The 27,009-nt window shown below is 42.3% G+C and overlaps 1 protein-coding gene across 11 annotated transcripts in view; it reads right to left on the reverse strand.

The window, feature by feature from the left end:
- LOC137360749 (fibrocystin-like) overlaps positions 1–27,009 on the reverse strand; it is a 604,145-nt gene that overhangs the window by 276,282 nt on the left and 300,854 nt on the right. For all 11 annotated transcript variants that reach the window (XM_068026018.1, XM_068026015.1, XM_068026020.1 and 8 more), the window contains 3 exons: positions 21,568–21,775; positions 18,180–18,334; positions 8,958–9,152 (listed from right to left, as the gene is read on the reverse strand). In XM_068026018.1, coding sequence (XP_067882119.1) covers positions 8,958–9,152; positions 18,180–18,334; positions 21,568–21,775 — 558 coding nt within the window. The remainder of the gene's footprint in view (positions 1–8,957; positions 9,153–18,179; positions 18,335–21,567; positions 21,776–27,009) is intronic.

Below are 27,009 nucleotides of genomic sequence, written 5' to 3' on the forward strand. Positions count from 1 at the left end.
AGTGTCCTTAATTGCAGTTAAAACCTTGAAGTCCTCGCTGGGCCATGTGCACAATTTGGGCTTGCTTCTCTGGTTCCGGAAGGCAGGAGAGTGGCTTTATCCGTATCCCCTGGTTGTTACCTGTAAGGATCTGTAGTCTTCAGGCTCAGTAGCTGCCACCGAGGCTTCCCTGGGACTTTGCTGGAGAGGGAGACAGGAGAGAGAGATGTTCCTTGCTTGGAGTTCAGTTACTGTCCTTCTGAGACACAATTCACAAACACTCAGAGTCACACAGGCAGTTATGCCATGTGACCACCTCTTTGTTTGAAACAGAAGCATCTGGAATATTTTTTGAAATTCAAAGTTCTTCTCTCAAGCTGTGCAAACATACCTGTTTGGTTGGTGGTGGGGGGGGGGGGGTTGGCCCTTTCAAAGTCAATGGGTGTTTATGGCTTTTGACAACCAGCATTGACAAAACCATTCTAGTTAATTGAATTGGGAGCACCCCCATTATTCTAGCTAGACTGGGCAAGCACCTCTGTCTCCCTGACGACCTTTGGCTTCTCATGTGCAAATTGTGTGTGGCCATCTTTGCTGTTCTGTTCTGCTTTTTAAAAGTTATTTGTAATAGTATCCAGTAAAAAGTCTCAGGCAGAGTTTCATAAAACAAAATTAATATTTTTCAATTTGGCATGTGGGTTTTCTGTCACGAATCACAATTAAAGCATACATGACCAATATTTCCAGAGTACATTACATGTAAAAAAATGTTTTCCTTAACACCAGTATGTCTTAACAAAAATATCATTTGACAAGAAGTAATGAAAAGAACAACTGATTTCTTCTTCCTTCCTACATAATTTCAATTAGCCTATCTGGCTTCATTCTCTTTCTGTTTGGGTATCTTCTTCCATTTCCATTAACTCTGCTCTCGCAACACCCCAGACTGTGTCAACCCTAAACTTTGACTTTGACTACCAACTCCACTTAACAGTTGGAACTGTGAAATTGAGTCTCAGCCAAAGACCCTGACTCACTTTGCTCTACTGGTGGACTCTGAAAGGCAAACCTTTCATTTCTTTGTGACTTGCAGTTTCACTTGGAACTGTAGAATTTGGACTATAGGAGGTTTCTCATGCTCTCCCTTTGTTAGATTTCTTCTTCCAAGCAAATGATCTACATGACACTGATGGAGTCTCTCACCAATCTTCACTAGATATGTGATTGTAGCTAGTCTTTTTACAACAACTCCAAACACATACTTCTCTTTATCACCTCAGTGGTTTTTCACCATGACCTTCTGACCAGCACTGTACTCTCTAAGTTCCATGCCTCATGCATCATGACTCATCTTCACTTTGTCTGTCTTTTCTCTTACTTTGCTTAAGCAAACTAAACCTTGTCCTAGGAACATGTTTAAACACTAACTCATAAAGTGAGCAACCTGTTGTAGACTATGGGGTTATTCTGTAAGAGAACAGAAAATTGTCTAACCTGTATCAAAGAGAAACATGGAAATTACTGGTAGCTTGTCACTTAGAAAATACTGCAGCAAAGACCTCTTCACAATTTGTACACTTCTTTCTGCAGCATCATTCAATGCTGGGTGATATGCTTATATTAGAGTGTGTTTGACTCCATTCTTACTCAGAAATATTTCAAACTCTTCTGACATAAACTGTGGACTGACACCAATACTTCTGGCAACCCATAAATTGCAAACCAATTTCTCAAAACCTTAATAGATTTTGCACTTGTATTGGGCACAGAATCAACATTTATCCACTTGCTATAGCTATCGGCCAAAACAAAATACTCTTTCCCTTCCACTTCAAAGAAATCAACATGTACTCGTTCCCACAGTTTTCTTGTGTTTGACCATGGAATGAAAGGAACATTGGTTGGATCATTTCTTATTCTGAGACACACTTCACAACTTTTCACCAGATCTTCATTATCCCTATCTACCTATGGATACCAAAAATAGTTTATTTCTACTGCTTTCATATAGGCTATCCCTGTGTGCTCTTGATGAAGTTCCTCTAACAATCTCTCTCTAAACCTTGGCAGAATAATGACTCTTAAACCCCATAGGAGACAGCCTTGATCTACACAGTTCATTTCTACATGTGAAATACTCCTGCAATTTCTCACCATCACACTCTTTAAGCCAGCCATTCATGATGTAATTGAGCACTTACTGAACATCATATCCTTGCAAGTTTCTTCACTAATTTCTCTGGCAGACACTGGCATGTCATTTGTGTATGTAAAGTAATTAATAAGTAACTCATTGGCTAAAAATGAATCCGTCTTAACTTCTTCAATGTCAGATATACTCTTACTGATCCGTACTATAAATAACTCAGCTCAGTTTAACCATATTTTCTTAAGACAGTTCCTTCCCATCAGGGAGACTTGTTCCCTCCTACTTCTACCAATGGCAAGTAATAGAATGCATCATCGCATTCCATCCTAATACTAACTTCACGTAACACTGGAATACTGTTATTGGAAGAACTAGTCAGATTCACACCAGTTTTGCCTAAGGGCACGAGACTTAGGGACTTCTTGTACTCTCCTTCTGAGATAACAGACACTGCTGCAGCTGTGTCAATGATAAAAATAAGTTGTGAATCTCCGACTTACATTCTTATTGTGGGTGCTGGAATTATATCGTCAGCCCTTTTACTCTCATCTTCTATGTGCTGTTTTTCTTGCTCTCGGACTGAGTACAACTCGAACTTCCTGCTTGATAACATCAACTTCTGTTTCCATATCCATCATATGCACATTTGAGAACTTCCAGGCTCGTGAACCAGATTTAGATCTACCACAACCTCGACCTGGAGCTTTACCGCGACCTGGGGCATTACTGTTTCCTCTACTCCTGCATGCCATTTGGATATGACCGACCTTCCCACAGGCATAGCACTTTGTCTGGAAATGGGGGCATTAAGATGATCGGTGGCTACCATGGCAACAGTCAGTGAACTTGGCTGCCTGGTTCCAGCTGAAGTCCAGTGGACTTCCCCTGCCAGTTCAGGAAAATAATAATTTGCAACTACCTGTTCTTGCCATTTTCATGTCTGTGGCCTCATCGCAGGCCTCTTTCCTTGACAGCTTATTGCCTTTACCCAAAAGCTTGGCCTGGATTTTACTGTTCCTTAGACATCCAATGAACATGTCCCTAAGGCTGACTTCTAAGGTTGCACCATACCCACAGTGACAAGAGTTTCTTTAATTCGAAAATATAATCTGTAATAGTCTCACTTGTCAACTGCTTCCTTTCACAGAATGCAACTCTCAATGCAATTTCATTTTTAGTCATGCCATAATATGAGCCTCATTAATTTCAGAATAAGACTGGGGTCTCACGGGCAACATTGGTTAGACACCACCTCAAAAGCATCTGGTCCCATCATGGTAAGGAAAACATTTCCTCATTTCCTATTTTATTTGCTTTCAGCCAAAAATGTAACCTTCATTCATAATTACTCCAGTCCTCTTTGTTAAGGTTGAATTCCCCCATTGTCCCAAAATATGTCTTCAGTGCCATTTTTTCAATTACACACCATGCTGACTCACTGAGTTGCACCTGAACACAATGTGCATACACACAAAGCAATCCTTCAAATTGTCCACAATTTCTTCAAAATCAGCTTTGGGAGTTCCAAAAACTGTCACAATGTGTTTCAAACTGTAATTTCTCAAATGAAATGTATCTCATCGTCATCTTTCTGTTAGGTATTACACTGAGTAAGACTAGCATGAGGACTCATTTCAAGCAACCATTATTGAACTAACTTTATTTACTCCTCCCGAACAGAGAGGCTAGTAACAACAAAATGCTCAGTTATTACTATATACTACAAATACACCATCACCCATAAGTTTTATTTGTGTAAAAGAATTCCAGGCCTGGAAAGGACAGAAGTCTGTTGCCTTCATGTAAAAATATGTTTTGCTTAAAATCCCTTGAGGCTCACCCTCTGTGCCTGTAGGCTGAGGGGATGAAAGAAGCTTGAGTTCTAAGCCAGACGGTAACCCCTGTTCAAATGTACACATGTGGACATCGATTGGGGCCAGAGCATGGTTTGTCTTTGATGTCCTTCACCATCAAAAAGCCTGCTAATACTTACTGTATGGGCTCCCACATAAAAAACGACCACTTGAGAAGAGATGCTGAAAGTGATGCAGGTGCCTTGCAAATTGTATATTAGCGTATGAGCCACTTTTTTTTAATGAAGAGAAATGGGTAGGGAAAACTGGAAAAGAAAAGAATTTGAAGAAAATACTCACTTGTTTTTTAATCTTTGTACAGATATCAGGAGTACTTTTTCCAATTTGGTGATGCTGGCAGGGAATCTCAGGCACTGACAGCAAGAAATTGGAAAATTACACCAATATCTTTGCATATAAGACTATCACCAAAGGTTTAATGAGGACATTCGTGGTAGAGCTACTTAAATTACCACATGGAGTAGTTCAGGTGAATAGTATAAATGCATTAAAGAGGTAGCTAGATAAACAATGCAGGAAATGGGGATAAAGGATGTTACGAGAGTGCTTTTTTTTTGTAAATTGCATTTTTTAAGGACTTATAGTTGATTTATGGAAATTGATTCATCTGGAAACTTGAAGAGATGTTGAACTTTGTGGTTTTTTTAAAAAGAGGCCACCAGAAGGATTCCTGGACTTGGCTTGTAAACAAGCCGCTACTGGAAGGAACCTGTTTTCAGATTAAAATACCAGCAGGGAGCTTGTTGTTTTGACTTGGGGAGATGTTTACGAAGAAGTGACAGGTCAAGATCTATAGAGGTCAGCAGGCTTGACTTCTGGAATGTTTCTGGTTTCACTTTGAATTGTTACAAAAGATAGTTGGTTTTTGCCTGCCAAGAAAACCCAGCTCATCTTTGTCTGTGTCTTGGAAAGAAACCCTGCATATCTAGTGTGTCAGTCTCCTCTTTCGTCCTGTATTTGAAGAAACCCTGTGCATTGAATGTGTGGGAATTGCTACCCCAGTTGCTGAATTTCTGCTGTAAGGTCTCTCTGAAGCCTCTGTAGCTGCATTTCTTGGATCTTCAACATCGCCTGGAAAGAACTGTTCTAGGAAGATCCTAGTGACAGCCGTCTATACACATTTGGGACGCCAAACCAAAACAAAGGATATCTTTCCATATCTTTTTTTTTCAAGAATGAGTAAGAATTCAGCCTAAGTGGATTTTTTATCTGTTTTCTTTTATAACAGAGCTCTAAATAATCCTTTTTATTTTACCATGTGTGCGTCTGTGTGTCTGTGTGTGAGGGGCTAAGGTAAAAAGGGAACTTTAATATTTCAATCTGTGTGTTTATGCTTTACTTCATTACTGGTTAAGACTTGTTTTATAATAAACTGATAATTTTGTTGTTTATTAAAGAAACCTGGTTGGTGTGTTTTATTCTGGGATAAAAATTGAGTCTATGATTGACCGTATCCGTAAGTGAGGAAAAATTTAAATATATGTTGTGACCTGTGGAGAAGTGGAACGAGAATAAACAGTGCACTCCTCCCACCTCAGTCGTAACAAGAATTACACTGATAGGGTTAAATGGTGAAGGATGGGAGGAAGCTTGAGTGGGGCATAAACACTGACATGGACTAGTTGGGCCTGTTTCTGTGCTGTATATTCCAGGTAAAAATCAGTTTCTGCTTTTCCAAATTTTTAAATGAGATTATGGGCTGAATTTTTAGGCCCTGATGGGGTTGAGCATGGATACAGGTGGACACAGAATTTTGTGCTGCTGGCTAGTGTACTGCTTTCCCGGCACCACCCGCCCCAGGCCATTTTCCTGGAGGTGGGATGGGGGGTGGGGGTGGTGGTGGTGGTGGCAGGGTTACCTGCCCACAAGCAGTGAGTAGCCAATTAAGGCTGTTTAAAGGCCTATTAAGACCTATGGTCGGAGGCTGACCAGAATTTTCCAGTTGGCCTCCAGGTACCTGGAGGTGTCAGGGAACAGCCCAGCTATCTGGACAAAGACTCCAGACAGGCTTTGAGGCCCTCCCCGCCTGCCTGGTCTTAGCTGCAGCTGTATCCACAGGCTGCTCAGTCTGTTTTTTTATTTAAAACTTTAAAAAGTTGGAGAGAGGGCAATTCAAAACAGGAACGCCCTCTCTCTCTCTTACTTAGCTGAAAAGGCAGCCTGCTGATTCTTCAGTGCTGGAGGGCCTCCTATTGGCCCTCCAGCTTCAAGAGCCTGCCTATTGCCTTAATTGGATGGTGAGCCCACCCTCTGGCTACTAATTGGCCAATTGGGGGACAATCACAGCTGGATGACCATTTCCCCCACAGTGTGGGCTTCTGACTCACATTTGACCCTGTGTCAGGGTTCTGAAGCACACAGGGAAAATCCTGCCTTATATTTCAGGCTGACTAAATTCCTGTGCCAGGAAATTTCTAATTTATTTTATTTTAGCATTCTGACCCATGTATAATACAGCAAGGATAGAGCTCCAGCTTTGTGCTGAAATTGTGTCCGAATCAGAAGGGAAGGTAGATTTGAAACACAAACAAGCAAATTCTCTTGTTGTAAGTTGGGGCTACCTCATCTGCCAGGCTGAAATTCCTGCCCTGGATTTACCACAGGCTTAACAATGGCACAGCATTGCCAGTTAGTCTTTAGATGGCTTGAATCTGCCAGTTAATGGCAATTAAAATTGACAGTAATAAATACAATGATTACTTACTACTATAACAGTAACCCATACCACCAGCTCAGTGGAAGTAGCAAAATGAAGTACTTGAGTCACAAACCTCTACTTTCAACTGAAAAGTGCCCTTTCTGCTGGCCCATCAGCAGACATGTCTAGTGTACAAGTACAAAAAGTCATCAAAAAGGTTAATGGAATACACTTTATCTCAAGGGGTAGAATATAAAGGGTAAAAAGTGATCTTTCAGTTGCACAAAGTCTTGGTCAGACCCCATCTGGAGTATTGCATTCAGTTCTGGGCAGTGAACCACAGGAAAGATATATTGGCCTTGGAGGATTACACAGCAGTTGCACCAGAATAATACCAGGACTTTAAAGGTTAAATTATGAGACAGGTTGATTAAAGTTGGCTTGTAGTTCCTTGATTTTGGATCATTGATTGTTATCTAATCAAAGTATTTAAAATGTTATGAAGGATTCAATACAGAGAAACTATTTCCTCTGGTGAGGGAATCCAGAACAAGGAGACATAATCAAAGCTGTTTGGGAGTAACATCAGGAAGTACTTTTTCACAGATGCTGCCTGACCTGCTGAGTATTTCCAGCACTTTCTGTTTTAATTAGTACTTTTTCACACAAGGCTTAGTGGAAATCTAGAACTCTCCCAAATGGCTGCGGATAATCAATTGAAATTTTCAAGACTGCGATTGATAGATTCAGGTAAAGATATCAAGGGATATGGAGCAAAGGTGGTTAAATAGCGTTGAAATACAAATCAGCCATGATCTACTTGAATAACCAAACAGGCTCAAGGGGTTAAATGGCCTACCCCTGTTCCCATGTCAGCAGTGCATATTTGAGAGGAGGAATTAAACATGGATGTAAGATTCAAGTAGCCCACTTGTAGAGCAATGTGGTTGTAAAACTGATACTGGTGTGGAACAGAGGGACGTCTTTGATTTGCATTATGCTATTGGCCTTCAGGCACTCCTAACAGCTGTTTCTATAACATGTATAAGAGAGTGAATGCCAACGTTATACACTGAAAAAAATCTAGACTACCTTCACCTCCTGATGGTGACTACAGTACATACAAACCAGAATCACAAAACAACAGGAATAAACAGAAAGAGGCAAAATGAAACACAAATTATGCAGCTGGTCTGTGTTGTGCAAGTCAATAACACAATTGAGGGGTTCATAAGGTTTGATAAACCTTTGATTGGGGTGTGAGGGCCAGTATAATGCCTTCATCTGGGTTACAGGCATATTAAATATTCAAAACCAGCTATTGTTTTAGATCATTTCTGAAAGGGTTGGTCTAATCTCCCATTATAACTGGCGAGAGATTGGGAGAAACCCCAGGGAAGTGGATAAGCAGTCTTCTTAATCAGTCGTTTTAATTTTCCAAAAGTCTCACTGATTTCCAACCGGTCACAGCAGGAGATCAGGAGAACCCTCATGGAAAGTTGAGGTTAACATGTTTAATCGTATACTTTCAAAAGCTTTGCGACTGAATTACAGACAACTGTTAAGGTAGTGAGCTTATCAACTAGATGGCAGTTGGAATAGCAAGCGAGAGCTGCCTGTCACTTTAATCTATCTGCTGCTAGGGGACTGCTTAACCAGACTTGGGTAAAAACCTGATCTGAACAGGTTCAACAAAGGGGAAGTATAGCTGAACTGTCCAGGACTGCAACACCTCCTGTCAACAACTTAGAAAGCAGTGCTTACACCAGGCATGTCAGGAGAGGACTGTAGCCTGGAACTGACTGCCCCCTCTTGGCTCTTAGAAGGAGGCCAGATTGAAATAACAGGTTTTGTGGGGAGATCGAGCAAGAATAATTAAATTGAGAGCAATAAATTACATGCTAGCCACTAACATTATTTTTGTGTTTGATGTTGTAAATTTTCACTTTCTCCTAAGTTTGGTCAGTTTTGGTAATTCATCACTGACAGCTAAAGGTTGAGCCATTGCCACTGCCTCTCTAAGAGGTATAAAACTGCAGCCAAGGAGACTCATCTCCCAACTTTCCTTCCCCCTGAGTGGAAAGATGTTTGGCCCCTGCTTGACATTTCCCAATATTGGCATATTCATCAACTCACTGACACAAGAATCAGACATCTGGTGCAGCACTGTGGCACCAAATTATTCCAACAAGTTGAGTCAGAAACCATTCCAAGGAAAATATCACTGACGAGTAGAGTCAGGAAAAGCATCACTGTGAATATAAAAGGAACAAGACGCAGAAAGGGCTCACTGAGATTTATTGATATTGTGTCATACCATTCATACTTGCATCTCCAGCGAAGTTCAAAGCATAGACGTGTCTGTGAAATGCTTGTCCAACATGTTGGAACTCTATGCCTTCCAGGCAAATTACTGTCTGTTCTAATTGAAAGGCTCGCACAATGATTGTAGCTCCCAGCTCCAGAGCGCCCAAAACATGTTGACTCCTTCCGTACAGACACATATTATCAACTGAAAGAAAGACATTTTTGAATATAAATTTTAAAAGCTGTATTATCTTGAAAGTACAGAGTTGATCACTGTAAGCAAGAAATTGAAGCAAAAATAGGGTTCCCAATGCTGATTGTTATCCCATGATCTTCTGCTAGAAGTGTGCAACTGTGGATAACAGATGCGGAAAGGCTTAGCTGTAATGCCCCCATAGTTGAACAGCCTCCTGACACTAATAGGACAATTTTAACTCTCTCCAAATGGCAGAAAAGGAGCAGCGGAAGCAGTTAAAATGGATGGGCTTCATTTCCTGCTCAGCACGCACACAGCGGCTGCCCTACTAGCTGAAGCTGTCAGGAAGTCAGCAAGACTACTGAAGGTAGGCATGGAGGAGCAAGAGTGCCACTCCAAAACTCACAGGAAAATGAGGCCTCTGATGTCTCAGCGTCTCCTGCCCACCCACCCTTATCACCACCACTTCCCTCCCCAGCCACAAAATCCTTACAATAGTGTCAGTTGTGGCTCAGTTGGTAGCACTTTGGCCTCTAATTTAAAAGGTTTGGGGTTCAAGTCCCACTTCAGGAATTGAGCACAAAAAAAATCAAGGGTAAATCTCCACCACTAGAGGTGCTATCTTTCAAATGAGAGGTTAAACTGAGACCCTGCCTGCCCTCTTAGGTGGATATAAAAGATCCCATGGCATCATTTTGAAGAAGAGCAGAGGAGCTTCCCTGATGTCCTGGCCAGCAAATATTTATCCCTCAATCAACATCAAGAAACAGATTACTTGGTCATTATCACAATGCTGCTTGTGGGAGCTTACTGTGCACAAATTGGCTGCTGTTTTTCCTACATTACAATAGTGACTACAATTCAAAAGTACTTCATTGGTTGTAAAGCACTTTGGGACATCCAGTGATCGTGAAAAGCGCTATATAAATGCAAATCTTTCTTTTCAATACTAACCCCATTCACCAGACTTACCTTCTCGGTGTGCTCTCCGATATCAGCCTGAGTAGCCATTCTTAATGTGTAGATCTGAGGACGAGGATAATCCCGGCCGGTTCTGACTCCAGGCCTGATCTTTGTCCCCGCCCAGCTGCCACTTTCCGCTGGTAACAAACAAGAAGCTGACCAACAGCATCCAAATGAAACTAGGCCGCTAAAATCCATCAGATCTCTGACTCCAACTCCCACTCTGGATTGCCTTTCACACCCGCTAGCTTCCTGCAGGAGTTAAAATCGGCCCTTGACCATTAGGCTCACACAGTAAGATGGCACCCGTGGGACAGTATCCCAGCAAGAGGACAATGTTTTCAGGAGAGGAATGCAGAACATTGACAGAAAATACTAAGGATACAAAATAAATCAAGATCACAGGTTGACAATTGCATGCAAGCACACAATCCTCCATCTCAGTTGTCTCTCCCGACCTGTTCCGAGGCACTGCAAACACCACCCTCCCCCCCCCAACCCTGTACCACTAATAACGATCAATTAGGAGGATTAAAAATAGTACACTGAAGCCCTCTTGACCCTCAATTAACTCATCAAAGCATCGATGGTGACAACCTTGGCTGCAGTTTCTATTTATATAACAAGGTAAGGATTAAGGTCGGCTGCAATTTGAAGGTAAAAATGTTGATTGAAGCTGGATGTTATCTTTTTCTTCTTTTGTGGCTACAATAATCTAGGACACCTGACAGGACTAAAAGGTATGAAAACAGCAATATAAAGGATCTGAGTTCTGATTAGAATCAGACCCAATTTCATCGTGTATTGAGGGCACAACACAACTTGGAAACTGCTAGCAAGTAATGTAAATACTGTACTGACATCTAGTGGTGGACATTAGGGACTGTATCACACTGCTCTGCCCTGGAAACCAGGACTTCTATCCACATAGTTGCAATGCAGAACTCTCAGTTCCAAACTCCACCCTACCAAAATGTACCAATGGAGGAGCAGCACTGAGAACAAACCCATCCAGTCCACAAAGCTGAACCAATCAAGCCAGCAGCCTTACTCACAGAACAAATATGAACAGAAGCCTGGAGAACGCTAAGGCGTAGGGGCTGGAAGGCCTTCATTAGATTTGGAGTTATGTTAGGAATTCACTACACTGATCTTCAACCTAATTTTCAACCTAACCTTATTTTCCTACTTATTTGCCAGATTTTAAACTCAAAATTTGTACCAGTCTGGAATCATTCTTTGTCTACCACAATAATTAAAAGAACACTGTACAAGCTTAAGCCAACACCCAACACAAAAAGCACAACTGCACAATGATTAAACTTGCAGTTTAGAAAATTAGCATTGGTGGTTAAAACATTTGGCTCAACTGCTTACGTTGGTAAGCAACTAAACCATACAGAGCAGAAAGGTCTTTCACATCCAACCCTCATCCTGTACTGGGTTAGCTCATTGCTGGGGTGATGAAAGGAGCACTCATATTTGCATCACTATCCCCGTTTTGGGAGGGGAAAATTGACTAGTGTTCCCACTTCTGATTGCTAACCAGCAACCCATGCTGGAAGTGTGCGAGTGTGGACTTAGGACAAGGACAGAAACTTGCTGAACTTGCTACACCAGACTGCCTGCAGCCACTATTTAGGCTTGCAAATGAAGAATGCCAATTGGCAAGGTACCAAAGGGTCACTGGTATCTGTGGAACTGTCCCCAGTAAGCAGTCAATACCTTCAGAAAAGCAACTGGGAAAAGATTTTTCTAAATGAGCAGATAAAGCAGGAAGAAAGATGTCCTTTAAAGGGGTATTTATCTGGTCCATAAGATTCAAATGTAACCATCTCCTTCTAAGGTTGTCACATAGTTTATATATAAAAAAAGACTTGCATTTATATAGCACCTTTCATGACCACCGGACGTTTCAAAGTGCTTTACAGCCAATGAAGTACTCTTTATTGAAGTGTAGACACTTGTGATGTAGGAAACGTGCAGCCAATTCGCACACAACAAACTCCACTAAACTTTAGTGTGATAATGACCAGATAATCTGCTTTTGTGATGTTGATTGAGGAATAAATGTTGACCACGACACCAGAGATAACTCCACTGCTCTTTGAAATAAGTGCCATGGGCTCTTTTACATCCACCTGAGAGGGCAGGCAAGGCCTAAGTTTAACATCTCAGCTGAAAGACAGAACCTCCAATGGTGCAGCACTCCCTCAGTACTGCACTGGAGGTGTCAGTCTTGATTTTTGTTCTTAAGTCCTGGACCGGGACTTAAAGCCACAGCCATCTGGCTCAGAGACAAGTGTGCTACCAACTGAGCCACAGCTGACACCTTAAGTGTAGTAGGTTTCTAACATTAGAAAGCAGCCTACTGTCCTATCAGCACTTTATATAAAAGTTATGGAGTTTGATACTGAAGTGCCATGACTTAATAAATAAATACAGAAATATTTCCCACTCTTTCTCTATGTGCCAGGAACTCCATCTGGGTAACGGATTTACTCACTTCCATTCAAAAGAGTACAACTTTGTAAATGTTGCCACAAATTTTGTAATAAACCCAGTTTTCTTTTAGCCAGTACTCAACTGCATTTTTCTGATTGTAAGTGAAATGGATGTCACTTAGCGCTGTCACTCTAAGAGCAGTAGAGACACCAGCAGCAATATTGTATGGGAATGGGAATGTTTTCATTGGCCAACATCGATTAAGGGAGGCAGACTCTTGGCGGTTTTGTTTTGCCAAATAATATGTAACCAAAGAGGATCTGTGCCACTGTCTTTAGGACTGTCTCCGGCATTCCATGGAAAAAACGATTAGAACTCTGAAAAATTCATTGGCGTCACTCTGATGAACTTTCCGCATTTAATAGGGGAAACCTTAAGCCTTAATATTACAGAGCAATGAACTATAAATCATGGAAACCACATTCTGTAGAGTCTGGAGCAGAAGTTGGGCACCGTTGACAGTGGATTACCAAGACATTTATTATACATTATAGCATTGATGGCATTATATTTATCCCAGTGTTAAACTAGATTCACAGTTTCCCCGATTTAATCATCACACATGCATATGGTTTAAAGAGCCATGGATTCTGCCCAATGGAATGTTGCATCCGGCTGTCACATGGTTGTTACAAACTCAATGTCTATTTAAAGAAAAAATTCCATTTAAAATAAGAAGAATGCATTTCAAATTGATGGAAAATGCACTGGTTTACAAAAACATAAAATAATGGCTTAGTGATGGGACAAATCTTATATTCAGTCAGCCTTAGATGATAACACATAATTTGATTCATTGAGATAAATGTCATAAATCACTACATTGTGATGTTTAATCATTGTTGACCAATTACTAAAAGACGCACAAGTGACATTTGTGGCTGCGAAATGTCGGTACGAAAGAGGAACCATTTCCTCATCTAAACAAGAAATGCTGGAAATACTCAGCAGGTCTGGCAGCATCTGTGGAGAGAGAAGCAGAGTTAACGTTTCAACTCTGCTTCTCTCTCCACAGATGCTGCCAGACCTGCTGAGTATTTCCAGCATTTCTTGTTTTTATTTCAGATTTCCAGCATCTGCAGTATTTTGCTTTCATTTCCACATCTTTTTTTTGCTAGAGTTATCCACTCAGTTAAGAGCAAAATAGATCTTGGACTTTCATTAAACTCTAAAAGATTTTAAAATAAATAATTACTATAGACAGATTTGATAGATGTCTGATAAAAAGAAAACTAAAGTAATAAAATAAGGAGAGGGGGAAGGGAAAGAAAAAATCATAGGGAAGAAAGAAAAAAATAAAAAGATAATTTTTTGAAGTTCTTTGAAGGAATACCATGAGCCATGGATAAAGGGGAGCCCGTCGATGTACTGTACTTGGATTTCCAGAAGGCATTTGACAAGGTGCGCAAAGTAGGAGCTCATGGTGTAGGGGGCAATATATTAGCATGGATAGAAGATTGGCTGGCTGACAGTAATTAGAGAGTATGCATAAATGGGTCCTTTTCTGATTGGCAGGATGTGATGAGTGGAGTCCCACAGGGGTCTGTGCTGGGGCCTCAACGTTTTACAATTTATATCAATGACTTAGGTGGGGGGAGCGATGGCAGGGTAGCTAAATTTGCAGATGACACAAAGATAGGTAGGAAAGTATGTTGTGAAGAGGACATAAGGAGGTTGCTAACCAATATAAATAGGTTGAGTGAGTGGGAAAAAATCTGGCAGATGGAGTATAATGTGGGAAAATGTGAAGTTGTTCACTTTGGCAGGAAGAATAAAAAAGCAGAGTATTACTTAACCGGTAAACGACTGTAGAATTCCGAGGTGCAGAGGGATCTATGTGTTCGAGAGCATGAACCACAAAAGGTTAGTACGCAGGTACAGCAAATAATAAAGAAGGCAAATGGAATGCTATCCTTTATTATGAGAGGAATTGAAAATAAAAGTAAGGATGGTATGCTTCAGTTATACAGGGAATTGCTGAGACCACATCTCGAATACTGTGTGCAATTTTGGTCTCCTTATTTAAGGAAGAATGTAAATGATTTGGAGGTGGTTCAGAGGAGGTTTACTAGATTGATACCTGGAATAAGCGGGTTGTCTTATGAGGAAAGATTGGACAGACTGGGGTTGTTTTCACTGGAGTTTAGAAGAGTGAGGGGAGACATGATTGAAGTATATAAGATCCTGAACGGTCTTGACAAAGTGGATGTGGAAAGGATGTTTCCTCTTGTGGATGAGTCCAGAACTAGGGGGCACTGTTGTAAAATTAGGGGTCACCCTTTTAGAACAGAGATGAGGAGAAAGCTTTTCTCTCAGTGGGTTGTGCGACTTTGGAATACTCTGCCTCAGAAGGTGGTGGAGGCGGGGTCATTGAATATTTTTAAGGTCGAGATAGATAGATTCTTTGTTAGGCAAGGGAATCAATGGTTATCGGGGATAGATGGGAGTGTGGAATTCGAGACACAAACAGATCAGCCATGATCTTACTGAATGGCAGAGCAGTCTAGAGGGGCTGAATGGCCTACTTCTGCTCCTAATTCGTATATTCGTAAAACAAGCAGAAGTGAAGTGTTTATAATATGTTTTAGTTGTCTACGATCATTATTAAAGAAATCCTACTCCTCACAACATTGAAATAGTTTTTATCTTTGGCCTCCTTATCTCGAGAGACAATGGATATGCGCCTGGAGGTGGTCAGTGGTTTGTGAAGCAGCGCCTGGAGTGGCTATAAAGGCCAATTCGAGAATGACAGGCTCTTCCACAGGTGCTGCAGCAAAATTTGTTTGTCGGGGCTGTTGCACAGTTGGCTCTCCCCTTGCGCCTCTGTCTTTTTTCCTGCCAACTACTAAGTCTCTTCAACTCGCCACATTTTAGCCCCGTCTTTATGGCTGCCCGCCAGCTCTGGCGAATGCTGGCAACTGACTCCCACGACTTGTGATCAATGTCACAGGATTTCATGTCGCGTTTGCAGACGTCTTTAAAGCGAAGACATGGACGGCCGGTGGGTCTGATACCAGTGGCGAGCTCGCTGTACAATGTGTCTTTGGGGATCCTGCCATCTTCCATGCAGCTCACATGGCCAAGCCATCTCAAGCGCCACTGACTCAGTAGTGTGTACAAGCTGGGGATGTTGGCCGCCTCGAGGACTTCTGTGTTGGAGATACGGTCCTGCCACCTGATGCCAAGGATTCTCCGGAGGCAGCGAAGATGGAATGAATTGAGACGTCGCTCTTGGCTGACACACGTTGTCCAGGCCTCGCTGCCATAGAGCAAGGTACTGAGGACACAGGCTTGATACACTCGGACTTTTGTGTTCCGTGTCAGTGCGCCATTTTCCCACACTCTCTTGGCCAGTCTGGCCATAGCAGTGGAAGCCTTTCCCATGTGCTTGTTGATTTCTGCATCTAGAGACAGGTTACTGGTGATAGTTGAGCCTAGGTAGGTGAACTCTTGAACCACTTGGTCGCCAATATTGATGGATGGAGCATTTCTGACGTCCTGTCCCATGATGTTTGTTTTCTTGAGGCTGATGGTTAGGCCAAATTCATTGCAGGCAGCCGCAAACCTGTCGATGAGACTCTGCAGGCACTCTTCAGTGTGAGATGTTAAAGCAGCATCGTCAGCAAAGAGGAGTTCCCTGATGAGGACTTTTCGTACTTTGGACTTCGCTCTTAGACGGGCAAGGTTGAACAACCTGCCCCCTGATCTTGTGTGGAGGAAAATTCCTTCTTCAGAGGACTTGAACGCATGTGAAAGCAGCAGGGAGAAGAAAATCCCAAAAAGTGTGGGTGCGAGAACACAGCCCTGTTTCACGCCACTCAGGATAGGAAAGGGCTCTGATGAGGAGCCACCATGTTGAATTGTGCCTTTCATATCGTCATGGAATGAGGTGATGATACTTAGTAGCTTTGGTGGGCATCCAATCTTTTCTAGTATTCTGAAGAGACCACGTCTGCTGATGAGATCAAAGGCTTTGGTGAGATCAATGAAAGCAATGTAGAGGGGCATCTGTTGTTCACGGCATTTCTCCTGTATCTGACGAAGGGAGAACAGCATGTCAACGGTCGATCTCTCTGCACGAAAGCCACACTGTGCCTCAGGGTAGACGCGCTCGGCCAGCTTCTGGAGCCTGTTCAGAGCGACTCGAGCAAAGACTTTCCCCACTATGCTGAGCAGGGAGATTCCACAGTAGTTGTTGCTGTCACCACGGTCGCCTTTGTTTTTATAGAGGGTGATGATATTGGCATCGCGCATGTCCTGGGGTACTGCTCCCTCGTCCCAGCACAGGCATAGCAGTTCATGTAGTGCTGAGAGTATAGCAGGCTTGGCACTCTTGATTATTTCAGGGGTAATGCTGTCCTTCCCAGGGGCTTTTCCGCTGGCTAGAGAATCAATGGCATCACTGAGTTCCGATTTGGTTGGCTGTATGTCCAGCTCATCCATGACTGGTAGAGGCTGGGCTGCATTGAGGGCAGTCTCAGTGACAGCATTCTCCCTGGAGTACAGTTCTAGGTAGTGCTCAACCCAGCGGTCCATTTGTTTGTGTTGGTCAGTGATTATGTCCCCTGATTTAGATTTGAGGGGGGCGATCTTCTTGATGGTTGGCCCAAGAGCTCTCTTCATGCCATCATACATTCTTCTGATGTTTCCGGTGTCTGAGGCCAGCTGAATATGACTGCATAGGTATTGCCAGTAGTCGTTTGCGCAGCGCCTGGCTGTTCTTTGTGCAGTGCTTCTGGCTGCTTTAAGTGCTGCGGATGTTAAATTGCTGGGGGCTTTCTTGTAGTTCAACAGTGCAATGCGCTTAGCGGCTATGACAGGTTCCAGCTCTACAATATGAGATTGAAACCAGTCTGCATTCCTCTTCGCACGTTTGCCATAGGTGGTCAAAGCTGACTCATAGATGGCGTCTCTGATGTGGGCCCACTTGGTCTCAGCATCCCCTGTGGGAGTGTTTTGAAGGGCTGTTACAAGTGAATTTAGAAATTTTTGTAACAGCTGTGGGTGAGAAATTCTGCTCGTGTTGATGCGCGGGTGGCCCTTCTGCTTGGAATGATGCAACTTCTTTGGTCTGAGTCTAACCTTGCTGCACACCAGGGAGTGGTGAAATAGTTTTATTGTTGTAATATTAGTGTTTATTTTGTGGTCACAGTGCAAGAAGTGAAACCTTACAAAACTAGGGCCATGGAGACAGAGAGTTCTATGGACCTGCCAGCAATCAAAGTTAATAAATGGCAAAGAGATTTGGTAAAACTTTAAAAGTAGAACAAGAAATTGATACCAGGAATGAGAGGTTTATCCGGATGAAGAAACAAAAAAGGCTGCAAACAATTGTCATGATAAGTTGGTCTATACTGGATCTTATTTTACTCCAACCAATCTCATTAGCTCTCATTGAAATGAATGGGCAGCTTGCTGTTTGTTGAATAGCTGACTAATTTGTTGAATCTCTGATCAGGTGACGACTGTCCTGTTACTATTAATTGACTGTTTGCTGATTGTGTCCACTTTAATCACTAGCAAAGGAACATGGTGCATGATGTTTTTAAAAGCTCCAGCTCTGCTTACTGCTGATTCCTGCCTCCCCACACAGTTGCAGGTGCCTCAACCTTTCTGTTGTCAGGTTGCCTCTGATGACAATGTTTCTGCTCAATAAAGCTACAGTGGCACGGACTGCAAGCCTCTCTCCTTTCAACCATCCCTCAGCATAGCTGTGTGGAAATCTGGGAAAGGAAAAGTACACAATTAAAATGAATTAGTTACTTCAACACACTATGAAATCAAATCAGACTCACTCCAATCAGCAGCTGTTATGAAACGTTCTTATTAAATAATTTGATACTATTTGATGTGATTTAATAGATATATCCGATTGATTTGGAATATAGCTAACCCTAAGTAGCAAGAGTTTAAAAATCTCGTTCAATAATTTGATGCTGACTAGCTAGGAGAGAAAAGACTTGTCTGTACTTGTACAAATATTAACATGTAATTTATACACTGGATTTTATGGTAGGTGATGAAGTGAAAGGCCAATTTTCATCTTAAGTTCTTTCAGCTCCCTGGTGTATTTCCAGCAATTGAGGCTGTACTTATCTTTGTGGTGTTTGTGTTGTACATGGTTTTAGTTCTCAGAATTCCCCTTTAAAAAAAAAAGTTATCAAAACAGTACAGAATTCTCGAAGTTACATCACAGAAAAAAGTGGACATGCCTGTTATGCCAGCAGTGGCTCTCCAACTGCTGCTATCTTCTCAAATCTCATTTATTTTCTCCTTTCCCAATATCATTTTATATTCTTCCTTATCCAGTATTAACTAATTGACCTTTTATAGTTTCTCTCTCAATAGCCACTTTTGATAAACCATTCCATGTTCTAATGACAGTCTATGTAAAAAATATTTCATCTTTCCAGTGTTAATCCTCAGTCTACATTTGTTTGTTAACAATTTACCAACTAGGGTAGCTAAGTTTTCACAAATTAACCTTCTCAAACCTTTCAAAATTTTGAAAGTCTTTAATAATCCTGAAAATCTTGCCTTTGTTGGTCCCAAGAAAAAAATCTCCAACTGTTCAAGCCTTTCTTCATAACTATAAACCTCTCATTCCTGGTATAATTTCACTGAGTCTTCACTGTTCCCATTCCATAACCCTGAGATTCTTGCTTGAATGGAGTGGCCAGAATTACTTGTCATGCTCTCACAGTGGTCTATCATATTTCTTGCAAAAAATCCTTGTTTTTGCCTGGACTTTTACATTCTGGTGGAGGCCCCGCTCACCACCTGAAAAATCGGGGGCAAGCCCGCCTCCACTGAGTCTGGAAGCCACACAACAATTTTGCATGGTCCAGGCCCTTAATTGGCCTTGGTTGGGGCTTTGGCCCCTCTGAAGCATCAAGTTCCACCTCCAGGAGCTGCCGGCCAATTAGAGGGCCAGCAGTGCCACCAGGAGTGGTGGCCACTGCTGGGACTGCACCCAGTAAGAAGAGCAAGAGGGACGCTGGCACTGAAATGTGAATGGGGTTTCGGGCCTCGCAGGGGAAAATTGGCCAAGCCCCAGTGAGGGGGGTGGGGGTCGATTAGGAAGAAGGTGGGAGGTGCTCCAGCGGGAGCAGCTTGTGCCGCGGGGAGGCCCTCCGTGGGTACAGGGTGCCAGGTTTTACCAGGCAGCCTCCTCAGGTGCTGAAGTATCCAGCCACCACTGATAATATGCGAGAGGAGGTCATTAAGTGGTAACTAATTGGCCACTTAAGGGCTTCAATTGGCCTGGGGCAGGCAGGCCATTTTCAACCTCCCCCGCTGCTGGTAAAATGGCAGTGGGGGTGGGTAGGAGACAGGAACGACACTTCGCACCACCGCCCGCCTGCAACCACCCCCACCCCCCCAGCCCCACCTCCAGTCTGCTCCTAGGGGAGAGGGGGCGGAAAATTCCACCCTTAGCCTTTACTACACCACTCTCATCTTGAAATATCTACATGTCTGCTTCTGTAGATCACTCAAGTTCTTCCCATCTTACTAAGAATCTTTCCATTTGAAGTATATTACCTTTCAAAACTCTTTTCTCAAAAGGTTCTGCTTCACATTTCTCTGCATCTGCCATCTTCCCACCCACTGACCTATATGCATCCTCCTGTTATCAGTTACATTTCACTTCACAGGTTGCAATGTCCTTCATTTGATGTCATCTGCAGATTTCAATTCTTTTCATGCCCATCTCCATGGTATTTCACTCTTTAACCTGCACACAGCTAACCATGTGGATAGCACCATGACTCCCACTGCTTCATTTGAAATTGTGATTGCAATGTTGAGCCAAAGTTTTGAAATTCAAAGTCAAGTCCTCTGCGCAGCACAACAGCATCAGGCTATCTGGACTTAACCCACCAATCCCCTCCTATACACGCATACACAAAAACATATCTCAGTGTTCACTCAGTTCCCAATGAGTGATATGAGATTACAATTCCATTGTATTATGAGTCTTGCCAACTACAACAATGGAATCATTATCTCAGGCCCCGGGTACAAGAACATAACAGTTCTTGCTGACTACGGAGAACAGAGAAACTCCAGTTCTATTGCCTTCACCATTTTGCAGTGAAGAACATCCATTGAGCATAAACACCAGAGAATATTTAACAGGAAACAATAAATCAATATCACGGAGTCAGTTTTTCAAGGCTTACCCGACAAATCATAGGATTGAATCAAAAATAGTTTCCAACTAATTATTTCACAAAATCCATTTCAACGATATTGTATTTTTCTCTCAACATTCCTCACAAAGGAAATTTTTTATGTATAATAAAATTATGTATAATAAAAAATTTGCATGGATTACCATCTATAGATTACATAACCAGAAGTATGGGTAAAATGACAAAGAGAGTTTTTGTATATAATGGACTTCAACTGAGGTGTCTGTAGGGTTATAGCAGCTGGCTATGTGAGCCATATGACACAATTTATATTAACCCTATACAAGATACCCTGAACCTAGCATTCATCTGCTTCTGGAAAGAAAATATTAATTTCCCAAGCTGTATTCAAAACCAGAACAGTAGAGTGTGCTTGGGAGGAGAAAGCAAACTCTATTTTTTGACATGTAAAACAAAACTGTAGCTATTTCAATCAAATAAATTTAAGATCTAAGCATAGTGAAGGCATTCATTGATCTTGTATCCGTTGAAGTACACCATGAAGTAATAAATCTGAGATAAGGATGGAAAATTTCCTGTCATTTGCCTGAACATCACATCAAAAATTAACCCTTGTTGCACTATTGTAAAATATGAGAATAAAGGTTTTTTTCTTAAAACTGTGCATCCCAGAGAACCTGGAGTTCTATGGAGTTGTTGGCAATTATTAAAGGTTTAGTCTATTTGTATCAGCACCTAACATTGTCTGAAATCCACCTAAAAACGAAGACCACGCTGAAGGTTAATTAAGAATATTGTACCTGAGTGGAGGGTGGAAGATGATTTCATTTCCATTCACAGACTGCACTGTTACAACCTCATCCATCTCTCCAAAGTCTCTAAACTCTGTCCCACTGATGACAATTCTGTCTCCACAATTCCAGTCCACAGGCCTTACCAGCTGCACACTGGTATCATTCACCTTTGCAGATGTTTTAAGGTATGTAACACTGACTTCAGTGATTAAACCTAGGGAACAAGAAAAACATATCATATATTTAGTAAACAGAGCTTAAATTGATTCTGTCTTCTTTTCTCCAACTTTCTCCCTTACTGCCTCACAGATGGCAACTCATGCTGTTGTACTTTTCAAGGGCACTGAGGGCCCTCTAATATATTTATTAAGTTACCATTCTTCTGTATGAACCTAGACAGTGAGTGCCAACAGGCTATTCCACCATGAGAATATCACAGCTAAGCCTGATATGTCTTCCCCAAACTTCCATAAATACCCTCCCCAGCAAGGTCACTGGATAATTGGCAGCAGCAGCAGCAACAACTTATATTTATATAGTGCCTCTAACATAATAGAACGTCCCAAGGTGCTTCACAGGAGCATTATAAAACAAAGTTTCCTATTAATGTCATCAAGGGATATGGTGATAGTGTGGGAAAGTGGCATTGAGGTCGATGATCAGCCATGATCTAATTGAATGGCAGAGCAGGCTCAATGGGCGGAATAGCCTACTCCTGTTCCTATGTTCTTAAGGAGTATGGCACTGAGGCACAAAAGGTGATATTAGGTCAGATGACCAAAAGCTTAATCAAAGAGGTAGATTTTAAGGAGTGTCTTAAAGGAGGAAAGTGAGATAGAAGGCAAAGAGGTTTAGGGAGGGTGTTCCAGAGCTTGGGGCCTAAGCAACGGAAGGCATGGCCACCAGTGGTGGAGTGATTAATATCAGGGATGCACAAGAGGCCAGAATTAGAGGAACAGAGATATCTTGGAAGGTTGTGGGGCTGGAGGAGATTAGAGAGATAGGGAGAGGTGAGGCCATGAAGGGATTTGAAAACAAGAATGAGAACTTTAAGACAGGAAGCCAATGTAGGTCAGCGAGCACAGGGGTGATAGGGAAATGGGACTTAGTGTGAGTTAAGACATGGGCAGCAGAGTTTTGGATGACCTCAAGTTTATAGAGAGTAGAATGTGGGAGATCAGCCAGGAGTGCATTGTAATAGTCAAGTCTAGCGACAAAGGCATGAATGAGGGTTTCAGCAGCAGATGAGCTAAGACAGGGGAAAAGTCAGGCAATGTTACAGAGGTAGAAATAGGCGGTCTTAGTGATGGCACAAATATGAGGTTGGAAGTTTATCTCAGTGTCAAATGTGACAACAAGGTTGCAAACAGACTGGCTTAATCTCAGACGGTTGCCAAGGAGCGGGATGGAATTGGTAGCTAGGGAACAGAGTTTGGAGTGGGGACCGATAACAATGGCTTCAGTCTTCCCAGTATTTAATTGCAGGAAATTTCTGCTCATCCAGTACTGGATGTTGGATAAGGATCTGATAACTTAGCAACAGTGAAGGAGTCGAGTAAAGTGGTGGTGAGGTAGAGCTGAGTGTCGTCAACATACATGTGAAAACTAACACTGTGCTTTCAGATGATGTCACCGAGGGGCAGCATGTTAATGAAAAATAGGAGGGGCCCAAGGATAGATCCTTGCGGGACAACGGAGTTAATGTTGCAGCAACAGGAAGAGAAGCAATGGCAAGTGATTCTCTGGCTACAATTAGATAGATAAGAATGGAACCAGGTGAGAGCAGTCCCCACCCAGCTGGATGACAATGGAGAGGCTTTGGAGGAGGATGGTGTGGTCAACCACGTCAAAGGCTGCAGGCAGGTCAAGAAGGACAAGGAAAGAAAGTTTACCTTTGTCACAGTCACAGTCAGCAGGACCCAGATTGCTTCTGCCATTCCAAGCTCAATGACAATGAGGCTAAGCTCAGCACCAATACTACCTCCCTGATTGAACTGGTTGAACAGCCTTAATATTGTAATATTGTGTGAGTATTGAAATCAGTGCATGAGCTTAAAATGGCTCAGGATGACTAGAGCTTTCTTGGACCTGCCGTAAGTGTAGGAATGTTTCTTCAGTAAGAACATTCCCCTGTTCCCAGTTATGTCTTCACTAATCCATATATTTATACAAAATGTATTGTACTGCTGGGAGTACTTCATAAGAATCTGAGAGGTCTCACAAATGGAATAAACTCAGTAATTTACTGTCACCGCTCAGATACTCTATTTATTGTACATTGTTGCTTATTTAAGCCTTCGATGTTTTGTTAGATTTTATGGTTCAATTTTGCTGTAGTGACATTAACAGTTGCGGTTCCTATAGTGACAGGTCTCCAGGTCTCTCTTATGACCTTGAGAAAGTTGAGAATGAGAAAGGCCGTTCAGCCAATCAAGCTTTCCCCATCAAGAATTGGTGTATCGGGCACCTCCCTGCCACAGAACCATCCTTTCATTCCCTACTTTAAAGACCAATACATTCCTTCTCCCAACTCCTTGGGAAAAAATAAAAATCAGCCACTACCCTGACTGAAATTGCTGTTTCATTGCTCTTGTAACATCACTCTGCAATGATGGCCAGCTTTCCGAAGGGAGTTTGTTGTGCGAAGCATTTATTGGTCGCCCGCAATGTGCCGAGGTTGCAGTTTGGGTAGAGATGTGAGTACTATTTTCACATGAATTTTATTTGTAGCTCGTAGTAGACAAATAAGGATTATATTTTAACATGGCATCTGGATATCATTAAGTTTGTCATTTTTATAAATGACCTGGAAGAGGGTGTAGAAGGGTGGGTTAGTAAATTTGCGGATGACACGAAGGTCGGTGGAGTTGTGGATAGTGCCGAAGGATGTTGTAGGGTACAGAGGGACATAGATAGGCTGCAGAGCTGGGCTGAGAGATGGCAAATGGAGTTTAATGCGGAAAAGTGTGAGGTGATTCACTTTGGAAGGAGTAACAGGAATGCAGAGTACTGGGCTAATGGGAAGATTCTTGGTAGTGTAGATGAACAGAGAGATCTTGGTGTCCAGGTACATAAATCCCTGAAAGTTGCTACCCAGGTTAATAGGGCTGTTAAGAAGGCATATGGTGTGTTAGCTTTTATTAGTAGGGGGATCGAGTTTCGGAGCCACGAGGTCATGCTGCAGCTGTACGAAACACTGGTGAGACCGCACCTGGAGTATTGCGTGCAGTTCAGGTCACCGCATTATAGGAAGAATGTGGAAGCTTTGGAAAGGGTGCAGAGGAGATTTAGTAGGATGTTGCCTGGTATGGAGGGAAGGTCTTACGAGGAAAGGCTGAGGGACTTGAGGTTGTTTTCGTTGGAGAGAAGGAGGAGGAGAGGTGACTTAATAGAGACATATAAGATAATCAGAGGGTTAGATAGGGTGGATAGTGAGAGTCTTTTTCCTCGGATGGTGATGGCAAACACGAGGGGACATAGCTTTAAGTTGAGGGGTGATAGATATAGGACAGATGTTAGAGGTAGTTTCTTTACTCAGAGAGTAGTAGGGGCGTGGAACGCCCTGCCTGCAACAGTAGTAGACTCTCCAACTTTAAGGGCATTTAAGTGGTCATTGGATAGACATATGGATGAAAATGGAATAGTGTAGGTCAGATGGTTTCACAGGTCGGCGCAACATCGAGGGCCGAAGGGCCTGTACTGCGCTGTAATGTTCTAATTCTAATTCTAAAAAAGTTCTGAAGTAAAGTTAAAAAGTTGGACTCACTGCCCACCAACAGCAAATGAGAGACACTGGAGGTAGAAATTCTCTCTCTTTATCTCTCTCCATTCTTTCTTGTTGAACTTTAATAATTATCTGCCTGGCATTGGAGTGGACTGGCTGGAAATGTCTAAAATCTAAATTAGAAACCAAAACCTTAGTTTTAAAATAGTCATACATTTTTTTCTACTTCTACGTCTAGCGATATGGAATGAATTTTCATCAGCAAAGAAAATAGCAGAACTCCAACCATTTCCAGCGCTGTCCCGATCCCACACTCAGAAGTCAATTTCAAGGGCATTTCAAGGGGTAGCATGTTCTGAATGTTGCAAAAGTAACTCTTAATTTCAAGTTATCATTCACGAAGCTGCCAATCTGACCACCAGACTTAAAAAAAAACATTAATGCAATAGCATAAGAAGAATTGGTGTCTGATATAGGTTTAGGAGTGCTGGGTTAATGTGCGACTAGGAGTGCACAGTAATGCTGTGTATTGTGAGCATTACAAGGTATTTAAAAAAAAACTGTGCATAAGTAGGCAAACTGCCTGTATTGTGATGATCACTTCCATCTAATAGCCGAACCTCGATTTAGCCTGGCCCTGCTCCATAAGCCTCACTGCCTGAAGGATCATTGTGTTATATCTTGTCCTTTTTGTTTTCCATGCCTCATGCATCACTGAGATGGAGAGCGCACTAGCAATCAGCAGGCGCATAAAAATTGGATTCAAATCTGAAAAAACATTTTACAAAATTAACAGTAGGTATATATAATATATAAGAAATAAGCAATACCCCAGTGAACTGTGAAAACAACATTAATGGATGTATAACAAATTTTATTAAGACACCCCCTCTGGGACTGAATCAAGGTATGTAGTTGTTACAGGAGCATTCCATCAGAAATAGGCTCCCAGACATTCATATCACTACTACAGCAATCCTGAGGCAAACCTCGAGCATAATTCAACGAAGTCACTTTTACTGTACCGACTGCTACATTTGTGTTACATGAGAAAAAGTCTGACAAACACTGGGATCGTGAATTATTCATAAGTGCATTACACTATGGATATCTAGCAGTGACTACAAAGCAGTAATCTAATGGAGTGATTCAGATTATATCATAAACCGCAAGACAAAGCTCAAGCAATTTATAACCATCATTGGAATCCCCAAGATACCCTCCAGAGTAATTTTTCTGAATATATAGATATACTGTACAATAAATTTTAGAGCGTGATTTGATTCAGCTGAGTCCACGTTTTACACCAAAGGCTGCCGTTAGTATGGACACTCAGAGCTGAATTTTCCCAGATCGACGATGGCGGGCTGGGAGGCAGGAGAGCCGGGAAAATAAGGGAAGCCACTTCAAGACTGTTCCCCGACACATTCCACCACCTGGGAGCTTTCCCAGGGGCGGCCTGGAATGTGTATCTGCTGCCCGCCGCATGGAGACAAGCAGCCAATTTACATAGTTAAGGCCCTAATTAGGGGTGATTTTGTAGCCTTGCCAGCATTTTGTCGCCAGCAGGATAGCCGCACCACACACCCCCATCCCCGCCTGCTCAGTGGAGGCAGCCTCCTTGCCGCAGGCTAGGGGGCCATCGGAGCTGAAGGCTCCATGTCCCAATGGCAGAATTTCAGGCAGGAAAGACCACATGATCCACCCAGATGGGTTTCCCCTCT

Source organism: Heterodontus francisci, chromosome 3 (genome assembly GCF_036365525.1).
Source record: "Heterodontus francisci isolate sHetFra1 chromosome 3, sHetFra1.hap1, whole genome shotgun sequence".
Classification (NCBI taxonomy): Eukaryota; Metazoa; Chordata; class Chondrichthyes; order Heterodontiformes; family Heterodontidae; genus Heterodontus; species Heterodontus francisci.